Source organism: Procambarus clarkii, chromosome 14 (assembly GCF_040958095.1).
Source record: "Procambarus clarkii isolate CNS0578487 chromosome 14, FALCON_Pclarkii_2.0, whole genome shotgun sequence".
NCBI lineage: Eukaryota > Metazoa > Arthropoda > Malacostraca > Decapoda > Cambaridae > Procambarus > Procambarus clarkii.
This window is the reverse complement of record NC_091163.1, coordinates 10735409-10755992: the sequence shown is the minus strand read 5'-3', so window position 1 is coordinate 10755992 and position 20584 is coordinate 10735409. Positions and strand designations below refer to the sequence as shown.

General features: G+C 43.6%; 1 protein-coding gene across 8 annotated transcripts in view; it reads right to left on the bottom strand.

Moving 5' to 3' along the window:
• Nucleotides 1-20584, bottom strand: part of Vps13D (vacuolar protein sorting 13D) — a 249867-nt gene that overhangs the window by 119923 nt on the left and 109360 nt on the right. For all 8 annotated transcript variants that reach the window (XM_069324372.1, XM_069324377.1, XM_045763846.2 and 5 more), the window contains 7 exons: nucleotides 14874-15095; nucleotides 13571-13715; nucleotides 8394-8680; nucleotides 6705-6799; nucleotides 6104-6271; nucleotides 3329-3487; nucleotides 1489-1732 (listed from right to left, as the gene is read on the bottom strand). In XM_069324372.1, coding sequence (XP_069180473.1) covers nucleotides 1489-1732; nucleotides 3329-3487; nucleotides 6104-6271; nucleotides 6705-6799; nucleotides 8394-8680; nucleotides 13571-13715; nucleotides 14874-15095 — 1320 coding nt within the window. The remainder of the gene's footprint in view (nucleotides 1-1488; nucleotides 1733-3328; nucleotides 3488-6103; nucleotides 6272-6704; nucleotides 6800-8393; nucleotides 8681-13570; nucleotides 13716-14873; nucleotides 15096-20584) is intronic.

Genomic DNA, 20584 nt, shown 5'->3' with positions numbered 1-20584 from the left:
TCAAGTGATTGCGAGAGAGGCGGAAGAGATGTCCCCGACGGAACCCAAATAGACACCGAAGCCAAACCTGACCCAGCGGGTAAACCAGCACGGCAAAGTTCAGACTCCCGTACAGCCAAGTGACTTGCGAACCCTTCAGAAACAGTTGAAGATGGGACCACAGCCGCAGCAACACCGCCAGAGGGAGAGACATGGAATAGTTTTGAGAGTCCCACACAAGGCCCTGCCAGGCCCAAACCTGGGACGGAACTAAATGGGACTTCCTCAGGTTCTCAAGGAACCCGAACCCGGCAAGGTGGGAAAGAACCACACCCCTGGCAAGCAGACAAGCTGACCGGCTGGGAGCCCACACCAACCAGTCATCGAGGTAGGCCAGAACCCGAACTCCTAGCAGACGCAGACGGGTCACCACAACCCAGATATGACGTGTGAATAAATGAGGTGCCAGATTCAAGCCAAAGGGAAGGCAACGAAAGTGGTAAGCTTGACGCCCCACTATGAAACCTAAACAGTCTCTGAAGCCTGAATGAATCTGAATGTGCCAATACGCATCCCGGATGTCCAGAGACACCATCTAAGAACCCGGTTAGAAGCCAGACCTGGGACAGAGTGGTCATCCGACCTGTGGCCATCACAGGCCGAAAGATACGATCTGAAATGCCCACAGATCGTGAGACCAGCATGAGCAAACAGCGCGAGCCCCCCTCTAGCAATGGGGCATACCTGCAAAAGGGCCGATGCCCCTTACGAGAAGCCGACCGATGAGCAGCACGAGCATTGCGCCAACAAGACAACGCAGGCTCCGAAGAAGGTGCCGGCTAAGAAACTGATACTAAGGGCCCACCTTGACCAGAGGAACCACGAGCCTTGGCACGACCCTTCCGAGAGGCCCTAGAATGGCCAACCCAAAGCAGCAACAAATCCGACAAAGGATGGCGACTAAATGAGGCCGCCTGCAGAAACTGCATGACAGCAAACTCTGCAAACTGCTTTTGATGTTCAGCCTCTGAACTGGTGGTGTGAGTGACCTGCGCAGGGGGTTCAGGGCTTTCCCCCTCCGAGGGAGGGCTGCGTGGACGAGCAGTGCAGCGGCGGTGTATGAAGTTTGCTTGTTTCTTTAAAATTTGGGGGAGTTCTGCCTCTCTGTTCGGTCTTTGGTTGCTATTTCTTACCAAGTGGGGTCTGTTTTGTTATGCCTAACTTTCTGGGTGCCTAACCTGGGTCAATGGCAGACATGGAATTCTCCCAACCACATGGCAGGGATTTCTATAGGCCATTGCTCCCTGTGGCTCTATGAGCGGGGCCAAGTTCTGGTTCATGGTCCCCAGTAGGCTGAACTCCAATTTACTAATGCCCAAGACTAATATCCCGTATATCAGTCCGATAACTCCAGAGAGCCGAAGGGGTTCTCCAGAAAAAAATGGAACAGTAACATAACACAAATAATCAACGAATACCATAAATTATTATACATATGACAACACTTACAAGTCCTGATGGCTGTGAAGAAGCTAATCTGAAGAAGATGCCAACTTTGTCCACAGTAACTGGTCCAACTGGTTGCCAGCCATCCACCTGCACTAATAACTGGTGAGCCTTCAATTCATGGGTGTCACGATGACGTTGTTTTCCTCGCCCCTCAAAAGAAAATGGTACAACATTTCCTGCAGGTACATGCACCCAATCCATCTTTGGCATCCGATCCTGGGTTAGGATTTCACTATCGGCCATACTGAAAGTTAAATGTGTTTATTATATACTTAAAAGTATATGAAAGATCTTTCTCTAGAAGTTCTCTTGTACAGTATGATTGCATTAATTAATCTGGCCAACACATTAAGAAAATTTAAAAAATGGGACAAGTAATAAAATTTTTAGATAAAGCAGTGTGTTTCCTACAATGCATCAATCCATACAGGGTTAAATAATGATTAATGATTAACAAAGCTTGGAAATAAAATAAAAAAATAAGAAAAATAAGAATCATAAATCTCACTGAACAGCAGGTAATCAAATATCTAAGCAAAGGCGAAGAAAAATGGAGAAGCCTTCTGCAAGAGGTCAGAAAGGCCACAAAACCCATAAGGAACTTTATACATCCCCAAAAAAGCAAAGGAGAGAATCTAGAAACCAATAGGGGCAATGAAGGCCCCCATGGGGAAAATATAAAATATAAGTCCTGAATCTGAGTATGGGAGAAGAGAAAACCCCACACATGAAGCTGAGAAACCAGGACCACAAAACATAACGAGACCATGGGAGCAAATCTGAACTCAACAGAAAAATCCCACTATGTATGGAGTGAGTGGAACAAGTGAAGTAAAATAACAGCTAACAGGCAACTGAAGAGGATTGCTATCTTTCCCATAGATAAAGAATGCTTCAGGACAATGACTGTGAGCATAAAATATTAGCATTTGCTTGAAGCAGCAGGGCAGATGTGCTGACGGTCAGAGCAAGACCTGATGCAGGCCCCACAAACTGAGACTCTAAGGAAGGTTATACAGTACTGCAGAAACCTATGAGGGGTGCATATTTGAGCCATGAACTGGGACTCTAGAATACACCTGGAGGGAAAGGGTTAGGAGACAAAAAGCATTCGACAAAACAAAAGAGGTTAGAAGAGCATAAATATGCTCTGAGGCTACTGTCAAAATCTTGGAGGAACAGACCCAGAAACTGCTGCTGCCAGCACACACTCCTTCAATGGCAGCACATCCATAAGCTGCGACTGTTTCAGAATCTGAACCTACAAGGAGGGTTTGGAAACGAAACTAAAAGAAGCTAAACAAAAATGCTGATCAACTGCCAGAGCAGCAACAGAGGTGGCAGACTTGCCCAGAGCACACACACTGCAAATGGAAAGCACTCAAAATCCTCTCGCTGAAAAGATGGGCTCATAATCTCTATGGCAACAGCCAAGGGCCATAAATGCTTGCACCGTACTACAAGATATGGACTCTTGAGGACACTGTAACCTGCCAGGTCGCCGGCAAGGAAAGCAGCCCTGTACACAAAATGCTGAATGAAGAACACTGATGAAAAAATAAATGTAAACAAAATTGTTAAAATGAGAGGATATAATGGAATTATTTTCTATCTGTTAGCGTATTAGTCTTTGAATGATGAGAAAGCGCATTATATATATGCAGAAAAATTAATAATCTCGGAGAACACTTTGTGAAACAGAAGGCCATCCAATTACTTAGTTTTTATGTCTATTTACAAATGCAACTTCCTTTTTCATTTAATCGTCAGGAGAAAGTGTACTGAGCCTAAGAGCTTTCACCACCTGCAAACACTTATGAGTTTCTACACAACAATTTACCTATCTGGTGTAGAAGTCAAGGTGGCAAATGAAAGGTCACAGCCAGTTTCATTCTTTAGAGCAAAGGGTATGAATGGAGAGCGGCGGCGGTACCCTTGAGGACTAACTGCTGCTGCCTTATACCCTTCATGTGGAGCTCCGCTGCATTCTACATCCAACCTGAATAATTAAATAAAGAAATATTTTGTAAAACGTTATTTAAAAATATTTATCGTTACAGGAATTAGAATAAAACTATGCAGTTCGTGTTACATAAGAGAAGGTTTGTAACAGCTGTTCAGGATAAAAATATTCTTGACATGTAAGAAAGAAAATTGTCAAGTAATTTAAATTTGTAGGTTCGGAGCGGTCAGGATATAATTTAGAGGTGCCTCTCAACTACCATTTCTATAGATTGGTACTATGTTTGCCTTTTTCCATAAATCTGCTAAGATTCCTGTGCACAGTGATGTCTGGAATATTAAATGGAGTGGAATTCTCTACTCAGTTGCACATTCTTGCAGCACCCAAGGAGAAATGCCATCAGGTCCAACCACTTTAGGTCTTCCTAGCCCCTTGAGTAATTTTTTCACTGTCATGAGATACTTCTATGTATTCTATAGCTTGCTCTGGAATTGGTATTTGGTCCGGCTCTCTGAAATCCTAATTTTGTACAAACACACTTTGGAACTGTTCATTTAGCATTTCACACGTTTCTTTTTCATTCTCAGTAGTCCTGTTCCCGATTCTCAATCTCTGGATTTTATCCTTTACATGCAGCTTACTTTTAATGAATTTATAGATAAGGCCTGGATCTGTTTTACATCTGTCAGATATACTTTTCTCAAAGTTCCTTTCTACCTCTCTCCTCACTGCTGTATAATTGTTTCTAGCTTGCTTATAGAGCTGGTATGTTTGTGGGTTAGGCCTCTTTTGATATTGAACCCATTTTCTTTTCTTTTACTCTCTGGCCCTCTCACAATTTCTGTTGAATCATTCCTATTTTCTGGTCCTGCTTCTCTGTTTTGGTATGAATGTTTGTGTACTTTCATCATTATATCATTGTACTAAGGATATGTTAAAGTAATCCAACCTGTCCATTGTAAATGTACATCTCTTAAACAAGAATTCTACTCTTCAATAACAAGAATAAACAAGAATAAAGCACTTGGGAAAATACAGGTGCTTGACAAAATCCCAGTTCCAGTCTGCAAGAACAAATGGGTAAACACCTGAACTTATGAATTATACCTGTAACCCCACTAACCTCTTAGTCTGGGTATTTTCACCTGTAAATCACTGAATTCCAGGTGGTAACACCTAATTCCTAATAACACACAAAATATTATATTAACATAAGATACTGTATATTAATCGCTTGAAAGCACTTCCTAAATTAACTGACTCTACAACAATGCATTAACTTATGATTTAAGGTATACTCAAGTATACAAAGAGCCAAGTGAACAAAACAGGTCCAGCAAGTTTAATATCCACTGTTCCACTAAGGGCTGAAATCTCTGGCAGGGGCAGGTGCAAATGCACTTTTCCTTGTGTGTTACAGTAGTTGATATATATCAGCATCATTAGTCAAGCTGAAGTAGGTAAGAATAAAAGAAAGGTGCTAACTAATGACAAAATGAGGGGAATTGGTGATGAAACTTGAGAGCAGCTGTAGTGTAACCAGCTGGTGACATAGTATAGCACTGGTACCAGCACTAATCCTGATATAAATAAACAAAAACACTAATTTTACAGTTTTCTGTTAACTATCACACTCCATGGCATGAAGTGAACACTAAAGCATGAAACACCCTGTGACGAACAACAAATTTCAAGGAAACAAATCCCACCAAGTAGAGTGTCCCAACATCAAGCACAGCTTTATGTGAAAGAGTGGAGAGCCAGGTGATAAGTGACAGCTGCCAGCTTCCCCAGCCATATTGTGCCCCTTGGTGATTGCTCATGTAGTAGAAAGTTACTAAGCAATAATTAGCAGAGCAATAACTGATTTTACCTGTGATTCCATGTTCACTTGCAGGGAAAGCTGAGTGAAATGATCAGTTCGTTGTGTCATTGGCAAACAGTTTTTCTTTAGACTCTCCACTGTCTCCCCATCTCAAATACGTGACAAGATCATTGGAAAAGTTCTTTGCCATGGTGGTGGGTGGCAGGTATATTAGAGCTTGGCGTGTGAATCATATCCTGAGTGGCTCTGGCTTGGGGGTGGGGCAACCAATGGGTCCTCTTTCAGGAAGAATGAATACGAAAACACAATTCTGAGTAGTAAAAAGGTGTTGCAATTCTTTTGGCCATGTCATGGCACAGTCGATTAAGGCGCGTCTGGGATCCTCTCGAACGTAGGTTCGAACCCTCATCACGATGAAACATTAAAATATAGCCAAATTATAAAATTAGGGAGTCGGTCGGCCGAGCGGACAGCACGCGGGACTTGTGATCCTGTGGTCCTGGGTTCGATCCCAGGCACCGGCGAGAAACAATGGGCAGAGTTTCTTTCACCCTATGCCCCTGTTACCTAGCAGTAAAATAGGTACCTGGGTGTTAGTCAGCTGTCACGGGCTGCTTCCTGGGGATGGAGGCCTGGTCGAGGACCGGGCCGGGGGGACACTAAAAGCCCCGAAATCATCTCAAGATAACTCAAGATAACGGCTCTTGTGGATTTGTTTGTTTACAATTTTGAGATAAATGTTGATTAAAAATCATAGCAAATTATTCAAATGCAATTTTTATGCTACATATCTATAGAAGCTTATACAGGCTTCACAACATCCTCACCTGTCTCTGTTGTAATAATCCAAAGACCAATTATTCTTCACCATGTGGTAGAGCTCCAGCAGTGTACTGGTGATGTTTACATTAACAGTATCACAAGTCTTCACACTTATAGTTAATCGATCTCCTTGAAGATCATGGGATGGGCTTTTATTCCACTCTGATTGGCATCTGAAAGGAAACAAAAATGTAAAAACAAATACATAACTCTATATGAACGTTATGCTTATACAGTATTTAGTATTGGCATCCAAAACCTTCCAGACATTCTTGCAGAGTTATGATGGTGCTGAAGGTTAGTATTGGCATCCAAAGCCTTCCAGACATTCCATCAGAGTTATGATGGTGCTGAAGGTTAGTATTGGCATCCAAAACCTTCCAGACATTCCTGCAGAGTTATGATGGTGCTGAAGGGGAAACCTAGAGACCATTCATTGTAACTCAGAGTGACAACCAGAAGATTCATTCACAAACACTTCAGGGCCCCTGGAGTGTCTTAATGGTTATCTTTATATATATATGACAATATACACCAATCTAAAGTTCAAATCAAGACTACTGTACCATACAAAGAAGTATAAATTGATAGACATTTACTACTTACAACCAAGGTTCCAAAAATGGTTCCCAGCCAGAGAGTGCACGGTTATAGTAATCCACTGAAAGGGAGCAGCTTGCTGAGCCTTGTCCTTGCCAGTCCTGAAAAATAAGCACGATGATGGACAAGCAAGTACAGTACCCAGTTTATATAACCTCAATTATGAAGTAAATACTTTCCAAATTTTGTACTGTATATAATAGAACCTCAATAATCTGAACTTAGTGCAATTGGACTAGCTTCAAACTACTGAGACTACTGGACTAACAGGGCTTTTACTTTATTTTCTGTCAATTTATGGCCAAATATTTGGGGGATTTCATAAAACAAATAATAAAACACATATAAATAACACATTTCTAAGACTTGTTAGGTTTTGCATTAACATGAGGAGTGCTATTCTAAGCTGTATCAGCAAAGCACAGCAAGGAATTTTAAAAATCTCTGCAGAATCATACTGTTATGGAGCTACAGTACTGTAATAGAAATATTAATCAATATGGCTTAGAAATGACCATCAAAAGTTAAATCAATAAGAAATCAAAATTTTTCCTAGCCCTTGTTCGTCATTATAAGTGACCACTAAGTTGAGAGGCTCTGATATTGCAGAACTATATGAGGCAATCATATTAGACATGATGATCTTCCTTCTAAACACCAAAGCAAGAATAATGATATAATGATTCCAATCATTATATCATTATACAGAATACTGTATAATGATTCCAATCAAGTTGCATAGCATCCACTGCAACCATATTGTAAACCTTGAATGACGTCATATACACTGGCAGCCTGTAGATCCAAGTGGACAAAAGGAGGTTAACCCAAGCATGCCAAATGCATCATTCATCCAAGAAAAGCAGCACCGGCCAACTTCCAATTGGTCAAGATTGGACAAAAGTATGAGTTCATCTGCAGGAATCTAATGAAGTCAGACAAGGAAAGTGATCTTTGAGTGACTGTTACAAGCACTATGTCACCAGAGGACCATATAAACGAGAAAGTATACGAGGCCTGTCAAGTGCATGCCAACCGCTGGATAACATTTAAGCACGTGGATGGCGCAATGATAAAACATTACTTATTACTTGTGTGCCACTGGCATTATAACATGCAACACTGGTGTAGCACCACATTTCATAAAGCCTGTAGCTAAATTAGAATGAGTTCAAAGGTATGCATCAAATTTTTCTCGTACTCAACCAGTTGACTTTATTTTCAAGTCAACTGTTCCAATTTGTTGATACTTCCAAAATTGGAACACAGAAGAAACAATGGAGGACTGATCACCACCTACAAAACAATGACAAGGCAGAAGAAAGTTAATAAGATACACTTCTTACTGTCTGTCCCAAACAGAACAAGAAGATAAAGGATCAAAATCCAGAAACACTGAAATAGAAAGAATATCATAAATATTTCCTCAGGAAAAGTAGCTGGTGGACATAACAATCATCAGGGGAAAGTTCTATTTGACAAAACTATCAATAGATTTATGTCTTAATTTTATAAAATATTTAAAGACACAAACTATGAGCATAACTCATCCTGTAACTACAATTAAGTAATTATAATATGGTAATTAACTATCAGTGCAAAATAAAATATAATACATGGAAGGTAACAAAAGGATCAATTGGCCAAACAGTCTAAGAATTGTCAAGAAAGCCAAGTTTGCAATAAAAACATTACCTGCTTTAGTCCTAAGTGAGAGAGTGAAAATTCTAGCAGAGGTACATCACAATCACCACAGTCATCAATAACACATATATTAACACTCCCAGTCTTGATTTCTAATGCATGGAAGTTAATGGCATTCTTCTTAGTTACGTCAGTTGGTACAATTGAAGGAGCAGGTACGGGCTGTGCATTGTGTGTCAGCCAGAGAGCTGCGTCATCAAGCCTTCCCTCACACTTGTGTAGAGCGTGCTTGCAGTCGACATCCCGGAATCCAAGAGCTGACAACTTGTCAACTTGAGCTGTTTAAAAAAGTGAGATATGAAAGTAATTTTCAACATACAAATTTTTATGAAAAAGACACCGATTATTTTAGAGAATGTGTACATATGGAGAATTTTTTTATAATGTTCTCGGAGTGATTTGCTTTGAGGACATTATCAACATTGTTGACCTATGTAAAATTATAGAGCTATGTTGCTAATATAGCTTCGAACACTTGGACTCAGAAGCCTCGGCAGGAGGAACCGGTTCAAATGCCTCCGTCCCCGACCCGAATGGGGCAGCCCCCGAAGCCGTCCGAGTCTCATTATCTACTAAACCCCGTGCAGAATCCGAAACCCTCAGACGTTTGGAAGCCAGATACAGGGGGAAAGGTACAGGATGAACAACAGGGAAAGGGCCAGGGAGCGAGGAAGAAGCCAAAGTCGAAGCGACTAATGCCCCCAGGTCCGGGTCCCTAAAACCAAAGCAGGGCAGCCTCAAGGCATCCAGGTGGGAAACAAACCAAGCGCATTGCAGTAATCTAAACCTAACATGCAGAGAACACGACTCGCAAGACTCCGGGTCAAAGGTGTCATTGACCCAACAGGCAGCATGACTGAGGCAAAACAGATGACTGTCACCCTGAGACAAGGGCACACAGCAACCTTCAAACCCGCACAAGGCAGGCTGGAACTCAAGAGATGCATCCATGGGTCCACCGAGCCCTGACAGGGTTTTCCAGGGCCAATAGGGTAACAACTACAGGAAGCCTGGGCAAGGCGTTGCTAACCATTTAAACACTCAAACAAACAAGGGGTAGATGACATCACTGAAACCCCTGTGACGTGTACAAGCACAGGGGCCTAGCAGAGGGCTACCAAAACAGTATCAGAGGAACTACAGTCCCACGAGGCAGACCCCCACCAGGGAAAAAAACAAAAAACTGCAAAAGTACACAGTCGCCAGAGGCAACAGGAACCGGTCTCCGCGTAGGTGGCAGGTCGCGCAACACCTTGACGCCCTAACCAGCACACCACCACTCCCTACCCAAGGCCAAACAAGGGCCCCAAGCCCCAGCTGGCCCCAAGAGCGAGGCAAATGCCGAGCAGCAAGAACCCCTACGGGAGCAGTTCCCGAACTTCCCCAGGGGTGATGGCAGATAAGAAAAAACCCAACCACAGGGGGGGTTTTCTAGGCCCATTGCTACCTGAAACCTCTCTGAAGGGGCCAGGTTATGGTGCTGGTCCCTGGTAGGTCTGAACTCCATAGCTAATGCCCAGGTCTAATATAAAGTACATTAGCCCGATAAGCTCCAGGGAGTCGTAAGGGCTCCCCACAGAAAAGATGGCTGCAGGTGAAGAAACTGTCCACCAAGGCCAAAAGAGCAAAACCCATGCCTCAAGATTGGAGTGCATGCAATTCCCCAACCTGAAAATCAGAGAGAAAGCCAATAAAATAATGCCTTAAGAAAAACATCCTAGACCGAAGGGGCACCTGTGAACCAAGGGGAAGAAGAAAACATCAACACCTGATCCTGAGACCAAGAAGGCTCGAGGTGAGCATGAGCTAGCTGGAGGTGAAAGAAAGTCCAAGACAACTTGTTAAATGGCATCGAGGAAGTATTTACGCTAAATGCCAATGTAAGCAGCTCTGCCAAAACTGCATGATAAGGAGTGACAGTAGTAAGCATGAAGGGCTGATCAACAAACAACCAGAACAAGAAAGAGCCACTGGAACTGACACAAAAGAAACACACAAACACAACAAAGTGAGACAAAGAGGTGAAAAGAGTACGATGTAACTTCACACTGTCATCACAATGTCACACACTGTCTTCAAACTTAGGAAATAACAATGAAAGAGCAGGTGGGACACCAGCAAATTAGCCACTTGCACCATACAAATGGTGGTAAACCTGCATCACAAACTCCACATGCTTAAATCAGAGAAGGTTGAACAAGTGAAGTATTTCACTGGGCTGATCTGCTGAAAGAGGCAAAGTTGCAGAAAAACACCCAGGGTTTGGACAAACCTGAATCTGAAGAGCCAGATTCAAGCTAATAGGCAGACCTTTAAGTGGTAAGCCTGATGCCCCCCCCCCCCCCCATAAAAACCCTAACCAACCCCAGAACCTTGGATGAGTAGGAACATGCTATATCTTCAAGATCCAGTCCAGGGACACCATCAAGGAATTTGTCTGCAAAACCTGGCAAACCTGAGTTAAAGTGATCATCGAGAATTAACTGTAGGTCCACCACATCCCGCTTCAGGACACAGAATAACCACGACACACACAGAAGAGGAGGTCAACTCTACTATGCCCAAATCAAACCACGCTGCCACGACTGCACAGAGCTGTGAAAAGGACATTTGACCCAACTCCATCGGAGACTTTTGTAAAGAACCCAGGAAATCCACAGATCATGGAACCAGGAGCCTGGATCATGGTCCTATCAAAAGTGTGAACCGCAAATGAGCTAGCAAGAAGACCAACGAAGAGAGCCATCCTTCTGTGACAATTACAATATTGAGCAGAGAAGGAATCGGCCGAAGGAAATACAAGAGCCTGGGAATCTGACTCCATCAAAGGTCTACCCCGACAAACAGCAGACAAGGCCCCAACCTACTGATCCGCATCTGAACAGATGCCAGAACCCTCTCTGCAAAAGTATTTGGAGCATACCTGGAGAGTATTCCCCAAGCCCAGCCTGAGGCCAGGCTCGAAGTGATAACTTGGTCCAACAGACCATTGCTTGGAGCAGCCTGCAGGCCCACATATCCACTATAGCCTGGTTGGTCCATCACTTCTTGCAAAAACCTCTCCAAGTGCCTCTTGAATACATCCACCTTCGTTCCAGCTATATTTCTAATGCTTGCTGGTAAGCCCACATAAGACATCAGGTGCTGAACAGCCGTGGGCCCCTGATGTTAAGACAGTGCTCCCCGATCGTGCCTATGGCACCTCTACTCCTCACTGGTTCTATTTACATTTCCTTCTGTACCTTTCACTCAAGGATGTTGTTATTCTACTGTACAAATTTGGGACCTGGTCCTCCAATATCTTCCATGACTATATTATTTTATACCTTTCTCGTCTACTTTCCAGAAAGTATATTTTGAGAGCTTTGAGACGGTCCCAATAATTTAGATGTTTTATCGTTTCTATGAGTGTCATTTATGTGCTCTGTCTTCCCTTTAAATCAGAGATCTCTCCTGCTCTGAAAGGGAACGTGAGTACTGAGCAATACTCAAGACATGACAGCACCAGTGATTTAAATAGTGTTAGCATTGCTGTGGGTTCCCTGGATTTGAAGGTTCTCATAATCCATCCTATCATTTTCCTAACTGCCGCTATATTTGCTCGGTTATGTTCACTAACAGTCAGGTCATCAGACATCATAATTCCCAGGTCCTTTACATGTTGCTTTCATTCTATGAGTAGGTCTGATTGTGTCCTGTACCCTGTGTTTCGTTTAAGTTCCTCATTTCCACCATACCTCAGTACCTCGAACTTATCATCATTAAACATCATGTTATTTTCAGTTGCCCAATTGAATACTTTATTCATATTTGCCTGTAGTTTCTGAGTGTCTTCTACAGTGGCAATTTTCATGCTGATTTTTGTATCATCTGCAAAGGATGACACGAAATTGTGACTAGTATATTTTGTCTATATCAGAGATAAGAATGAGAAATGGCAGTGGTGCAAGGACTGTGCCCTGGGGTAGAGAGCTGTGGTGCAAGGACTGTGCCCTGGGGTAGAGAGCTGTGGTGCAAGGACTGTGTCCTGGGGTACAGAGCAGTGGTGCAAGGACTGTGCCTTGGGGTACAGAGCAGTGGTGCAAGGACTGTGCCCTGGGGTACAGAGCAGTGGTACAAGGACTGTGCCCTGGGGTACAGAGCAGTGGTGCAAGGACTGTGCCCTGGGGTACAGAGCAGTGGTGCAAGGACTGTGCCCTGGGGTACAGAGCAGTGGTGCAAGGACTGTGTCCTGGGGTACAGAGCTTTTCACTGCACTTGGGCTTGATCTTACTCGACTTACCGTCACACTCTGCATTCTGTTTGACAAAGTTGAAAATGCAATGCCCCACTTTACCTGTTATTCCTAATGATTTAATTTTATGGGTTATTACTCCATGGTCACATTTGTTAAATGCCTTTGCAAAATCTGTGTACACAACATCTGCATTTTGCTTTCCTCTAAAGCTTCTGTAATTCTGTCATAGTGGTTGAGTAACTGTGACAGACAAGATCTTGCTGCTCTAAATCCAAGTTGTCCTGGGTTGTGAAGTTTCTCATTTTCCATAAAACTCGAAATTTACTGCCTAATCCCTCTTACAAAAACTTTTATTATGTGTGATGTTAGTGCAACTGGTCTATAATTTTTTGTCAAAAGCTTTACTACCCCCTTGTGCAGAGGAGCTATATATATATGCAGATTTATGTGCTGCTGGTATCTCCCCTGTATCCAGGCTCTTTCTCTATATTACGCTGAGCGCTCGCACTATTGTTACTTTACATTTCTTTATGAATATTGAACTCCATGAGTCAGGACCAGGGGGCGGAGTGCATGGGCATGTTGTCAATTGCTCTTTTAAAGTCTTCTGAGATCGTGTTAATATTGGTTATATTATCCGCAGCTTGGATGTCATTCATAAAGAGTCCAATACTATTGGAGTTTTCTTTTATTTTGATTTGATATTGAATATGGGAAAACATATTTTGGATTTTTCTTTATCTCTTGTATAGCTTTCTGTTCCAATTCCATTTCAGTCAATCAGTCAATCTGATGTACATTTTGTCTAAAATATCTACAACTACACCATTAAAAAAAAAATCTATTTATTTTTATGTAAATAGACAAACCACCATAAAAGACCAAACAAATCAAAATAAAAAGCCCACAACACTTTATTAAAAGAACATACCATGAAAGTTAGCAGGTTGAGTCTTGTCCTCAGAGGAGGTAGATTTTTTATCGCCCTCTCTTTGTTTCGGCACCGATTCCAGAATTTGTTGAAACATCTTCATGTCATGATAACTAAGACGAATGTTTAGCTGGTGCAGCACAACCTAACAATAAACAGTAACAATGTATATTATTACATGAACTGAAAACAAAAGCAATGCACATATAGAACAAAATAAACAAACCCACACATAAGACATTGCATAATATAGCTTCCAGCACCTACTGTAAATTTGTTACCACAACTAGATGTGGTTTGATTGCACAAAGGCAGTCACAGCAGACATTCCCAGTTTCATTTACTGACATCTCTCACCAAATAAAAATGAAATATTCTTTAAAACAAACAATAGTTATAATCTACTGAATAAAATTTTTCCTTATAATTGTTAAAATCACACGATCTCTAAGGCTAAAAACATATACAGTACTGTATAGTAAATAACACTATGTTAAACATTACACGACAACTGCAAGACATTCATCACGTGGTATGGAGGCAACTACCCGCACATATATAGGAGAATAATTGATGGATAAAGGGTTAAATATATTAAAATGATACTCATCCCCCTTCAATGTATCTTCCACACAAACCCAAAATCATGTAGAATTTGCACCATCATAGTAATGATTGTGGTTGAATCCATTCTGTCTGTGCTTACCTATCAGTTACTACAAGAGAACGAGATCTAGCTTTTTATGCCCCGTTTCCTAGCCATTTATACCTGGCATGTCAATTACCTCTCACAACGTTAACGTTTTCATATTTTTCTAAAAGTTGTGGATGGAATTGCCTTCATCAACCTCTTTCGTCATTTCAATTCATTTTCTGACCACTCATACATGGAATGAAAATATCTTACATCTCTACAACTCAACTGCTTGTCCAGCTTCCACTGATGTTTCCCGTCCTAGTAATTACCTAAGCAATTACCTCAATATTACCTATTTAACAGTGACTACAGGAGAGTGATAGAGCAAGAGAAATTATGAGGCATAATTTCACCGGGAAATTATAATTGATAATTATGAAATTTCAATTTCATAATTTCAATTTCTAAAACATTGGGCAGAAGAACTAGATCTCGACTCCCATAACCAGTTAGGTAGGCATCAACACATTCTCACTTCGTATACACTAAACAAAAATATTATAAAATATAATGAACCTTATTCCACTGCTCTTCACATGAAGACTTTAAATTTAAATTATAATCTGACCTAATTTCAACAGAAAAATTCTATACAGTAGTTCTTACTTCCACAGTGTGTTGGACAGACATGGATACATTTGAGATGTCCACGAGGTGTTTATGGCCCGGTCGATCGCTGACTTCTATGTTGACTGTGACAGGGTCTATTATGGACAATGCAGTGTCATCCTCAAGCCCAAGGATGCAAGAGTATAGTTCACACTGGTTTAAGTTGCAGGACAGGGGTCGCTCCTGGTGCTGTGGCCGGTAGCTGATCACCGCAGTGCTCTGAGGAGCAGCACTCAATGGAATTATCATCAGTATTACCCCATTTTCCTCCTTGATGGGGAAGAGCAGCACCAACCCAAAGTAATATAGGTGAGGATGGTTAATGACTTAAGAACTGACTCCTTTGTACTTTGAATAATTCTAGAGTAACCTTATCTAAATGCAACTTACTCTATAAGGAATTTGGAGTCACCCTGGTATTTTTATTCAATATGCAATTTGTATAACTTACAAAACAATTAACTGATCAAAACATATATACTGTATAAGCCTTGTTAATTAACATGACTGCAGAAAATCTCCACCTACTTTTTGAGGGGAAGAGAGGGGAGGGGGAGAGAGGGGAGGGGGAGCAAGGCAAGGGCAAGAAAACCTGAAAGACACTGAACTCAGAAAGGAAGTACAATGGGGGGGGGGGGGAGGGGTAGAAATAGCCTAAGCTACGCTATCTCTTTGAGATGTATTTTATTGTCTCAATAAACGTACTTGAACTTGAAATACCTAAAGGGTCATAAAGGGTCATAAAAGGTCATGTCGGATTGAAGAGGTGTGGTTGAAACCTGGTTGATGGGGTTCTGAGAGTTCTTCTACTCCCAAAGCCCGGCCCGAGGCCAAGCTTGACTTGTGAGAGTTTCGTCCACTAGGCTGTTGCTTGGAGCGGCCCGCAGGCCCACATACCCACCACAGCCCGGTTGGTCTGGCACTCCTTGGAGTAAACAATCTAGTTTCCTCTTGAAGATGTCCACTGTTGTTCCGGCAATATTTTTATGCTCGCTGGGAGGGTGTTGAACAACCGTGGACCTCTGATGTTTATACAGTGTTCTCTGATTGTGACTATGGCACCCCTGCTCTTCACTGGTTCTATTCTGCATTTTCTTCCATATCGTTTACTCCGGTACATTGTTATTTTACTGTGTAGATTTGGTACTTGGCCCTCCAGTATCTTCCACGTGTATATTATTTGATATCTCTCTCTCGTCTTCTTTCTAGTGAGTACATTTGGAGGGCTTTGAGACGATCCCAATAATTTAGGTGCTTTATCGGGTCTATGTGTGCCGTATATGTTCTCTGTATTCCCTCTATTTCAGCAATCTCTCCTGCTCTGAAGGGGTAAGTGAGTACCGAGCAGTACTCAAGACGGGACAACACAAGTGACTTAATGAGTACAGCCATTGTGATGGGATCCCTGGATTTGAAAGTTCTCGTAATCCATCTGATCATTTTTCTGGCTGACGCAATATTTCCTTGGTTATGCTCCCTAAACGTTAGGTCGTCAGACATCATTATTCCCAAATCCTTTACATGCTGTTTTCCTACTATGGAAAGTGGGATTCCCAAGGACACTGTCCTTAGACCTACTAGAGGAAGTAGGCTTGTACACATCAATATCTGAGGATGTTGTAATGCTAATGAGAGGTGTTGGAACTTAAGAGGAATGATGAATACTTTAGTAATAACTTGACAAACTTCAAGAATGGGCAGATAAATTGCTGCTAGAATTCAGTCCCAACAAGTGAATTTCATGAAGAAAAAAAAGGGAGACAAGAAATCTGTAGGAAACTACAGGTTATCCTGTGGCCTGGTTACAGGTTATCCTGTGGCCTGGTTACAGGTTATCCTGTGGCCTGGTTACAGGTTATCCTGTGGCCTGGTTACAGGTTATCCTGTGGCCTGGTTACAGGTTACTGGGTGCCTGACAGCTGGGTGGACAGCGCTTCGGATTCGTAGTCCTGAGGTTCCGGGTTCGATCCCTGGTGAAGGCGGAGACACATGGGCAAAATGTTTCTTTCACCCTGATGCTCCTGTTACCTAGCAGTATATAGGTACAGTGGTACCTCGGAATGCGATTGTCCCTGTATGCGAGGTGTATTTACTCCAAAAATTTGTCTCGGAAGGCGATGGTTACTTCGGGAGGCGAGTTTGGACGCGAGTTTGTTGATACGCGTACAGCCGACCTAGCGCACGGTGGTTCGGCGATCGTCGCCCCTCCGCCCCTCAGTTTATTATTGTCTCGCGCTCAGTGACTACCCCCACATCAATTCTTCTCGCGGATTTTCAGTGTTTTGTTGGATTTTTGGTGATTTGTCTATACAATTTGTTATTATATATCTCACCATGGGTCCCAAGAAAGCCAGTGGCAAGGATAAAGGCCAGAAAGCTCATGTGAGGATGACAATAGAGGAGAAACAAGAGATCATTCGGAAGCATGAGAACGGTAGACGTGTTGTTGAACTTTGTAGGCAGTACAACAAAGCCACATCAACAATATGCACTATACTTAAGAAGAAAAATAAGTAAGTAAGTAATTATCAAAAGAAGGCACCAAACCGGGAAGGCTATGTAGCACCATCAAATACGCAAAATAATCAGAGGGCGCTAAATATCACCAAGGATGCCAATACGAGAACAAAAACGCATAAGGCGAACGATATCAAAAGTATCCGAGTCACCAAGAATTCTATCGAGGGACAGGTGACCGCGAGGGGCGGTCGGAAAGCAAGACACACGCTCGTCCTGGAAGTCAGGACATTCAAGAAGGACATGCACGACCGTAAGAGGGACAATGCAACTAGGACAATAAGGAGCAGGGCGGCGCTCCATCAAGTGACCATGGGTTAAGCGAGTATGGCCAATACGCAACCTCGCTAGAGCTGTTTCCCACCGCCGGTTACGGTGGAAGGAGGACGGCCACGAGGAAACACAACATTTAAGAGTACGTAGCTTGTTACCAGTAACAGACAACCAAGAAGCCTGCCAACGGGTAAGGACTGAGGAATGGATAACCGGGTAAAAGTCGGAATACGGAATGCCTTTACGAGAGATGGGACAAGAGCGGACAGCTTCCTTAGCGGCAGCATCCGCACGCTCATTTAAAGACACGCCAATATGGCTGGGAACCCAACAAAACTCAACCGACTTAAATTTACTGTGAACGAGAAACAGCCAATGCTGGATCTCGACAACTACCGGATGAACTGGATTAAAGCACCCGAGAGCCATGAGGGCACTACGAGAGTCAACAACAACCACAAAGGAAGACTGACAACGAGAAAGCAGGAGACGAAGAGCATAGAGAATAGCATAAAGTTCCGCTGTAAAGATGCTAGTCTCCGGAGGCAAGCGACACATATAAGTGCGATCAGGAAAAACAACAGAGTAGCCAACACCGTCCGCTGACTTAGACCCATCGGTGAAGACAGAAACGGAGCGGGAGTGAGAAGAAAAGTGCTCGAGGAAAAGGCGTTTTAGAACTGTAGGAGGGGTAAAAGCTTTAGTGATACGAGTCAAGGATGTACAAAACCGCGGAAGAGGGACCCTCCACGGGGGCAAAGAAGGAACAACACGAGGAGAAACATCAGAAATACGAACGGAAAGAGAATCCTGCAGGCGAGATAACCGGACAGAAAGAGGGAGGTGGTGAAGAGGAACAGGAACCGCAGGAGGGGTAAAAGTTAAAGCACGACAGAGACGAGAGGAAGGATGTTGCAAGGACCGCGCAAGATAGCGAAGACAGTAGCGATCACGGCGGTCCTGGAGAGACAGGAAGCCAGTGTCAACATACAAGCTAAGGACGGGAGTCGAACGAAAGGCACCAGAACTGAGGCGCAACCCAGTATGGTGCAAAGCATCAAGACGGCGAAGAGTAGAAGGAGAAGCAGACGAGTAAGCAGGGCAACCATAATCGAGCTTAGACAGGACGAGAGAGGAATGTAAAGCAAGGAGAGTGCGCCTATCTGCCCCCCAAGAAGTATGGGACAAGACCCGAAGGAGGGTAAGGGACTTAGAGCACTCAACACGGAGGTAAGAGATATGGGGAGACCAAGACAAACGAGTGTCAAGGAATAACCCCAAAAGCTTCGCGGAATCTTTGTATTCAAGGGGATGACCATAAAGTGACAAAGAGGGACGAAGAACAACCCGTTTCCGCGTAAAAGTCATGGCACAAGTCTTAGAAGTAGAGAACTTGAAGCCATGACCTGTGGCCCAAGACGACACGGCATCAATCGCAAGTTGAAGCCGGCGTTGAAGGAGAGGCGAATCATCACCCTGACAACAAAGGGTAAGATCATCGACATAGAGAGCGGAGAAGACACCAGAAGGAAGAGAGGAAAGAAGACCATTGAGGGCAACCAGAAAAAGAGTAGTGCTCAGAACACTACCCTGGGGCACACCTTCGTATTGCTGAAAAGGGGGAGAGAGAGCGGTACCAAGGCGCACCCGAAAGGAACGACGAGAGAGGAAGCTGCAGAGAAAGAGAGGGAGATGACCACGAAGGCCAAAAGAATGAAGTTGAGATAGGATATGATAACGCCAAGTGGTGTCGTAAGCCTTTTCTAGGTCAAAAAGGACGGCAACAACGGAGGTCTTCGCAGCAAAAGCAGTACGTATATAGACCTCCAAGTTCACCAGGACATCTGTCGTGCTGCGGCACTTGCGGAAACCAAATTGAGAAGGGGAGAGGAGGTGATGGTGTTCCAGGAACCACATCAGACGAACGTTAACCATACGTTCAAAGAGTTTGCAGACACAACTTGTGAGAGCAATAGGGCGAAAGTCCTTAGGGGAAGTACCCAGAGACCCTGGTTTGCGAACAGGGAGGACAACGGCATCGAGCCAGTCCTCAGGGACTGACGACGACTCCCAGATCCGATTATACAGACTCAGTAAATACTGAGACGTGCTCGGAGGGAGATGGCGAAGCATCTCATAATGAATACCATCGGAGCCCGCCGCCGTAGAACCGCAGAGGGCCAGGGCAGAACGAAGTTCAGAGAGAGAGAAGGGATCATTATAGGGAAGCTGAAGATGAGTGCAGAAATCTAAAGGACGAGACTCAAGGACAGGTTTACGAAGAAGGAAAGATTGGGGAAGATGAAGACCAGAGCTAACAGAAGAAAAGTGGGAACCCAGTTCGGAAGCGACCTGCAACGGGTCCGCCACAAGAGTATCATGGAGGTGAAGGACCGGTGAAACATCGGGAACGAACTTGCCCGCTATCTTGCGGATACGCTTCCAGATCTGGGCCAGAGGGGTTTCGGACGTAATTGTCGAGACATAAGATGCCCAACATTCACGTTTAGCCGTACGGATGGCCCTACGGGCCACCGCACTCGCTTTCCGAAAGAAAAGAAAAGAATCGGTCGTCTGCCTACGGCGGTGCTTCTTCCAGGCTGCACGCTTACAGCGGACAGCCCGAGCACAGTCCGCATTCCACCAGGGAACGCACTTCCGTGGACCCCGAGAGGAAGAGCGAGGAATAGAGCGGAGGGCAGCGTCGAAGACAGTGTCATGAAAAAGGAGGAGAGCGCGAGAGAGGGGCAGAACGGAGAGGTCAGAGAGAGTAGCACTGAGGGAAAACAGGGTCCAGTCCGCCTTAGCAAACTGCCACCTAGGGAAAGAGAGGGAAGGGCGAAAAGAGAAAAAGGAAACAAGGATGGGGAAATGATCACTTCCATGGAGGTCATCAAGAACCTGCCATGTGAAATCTA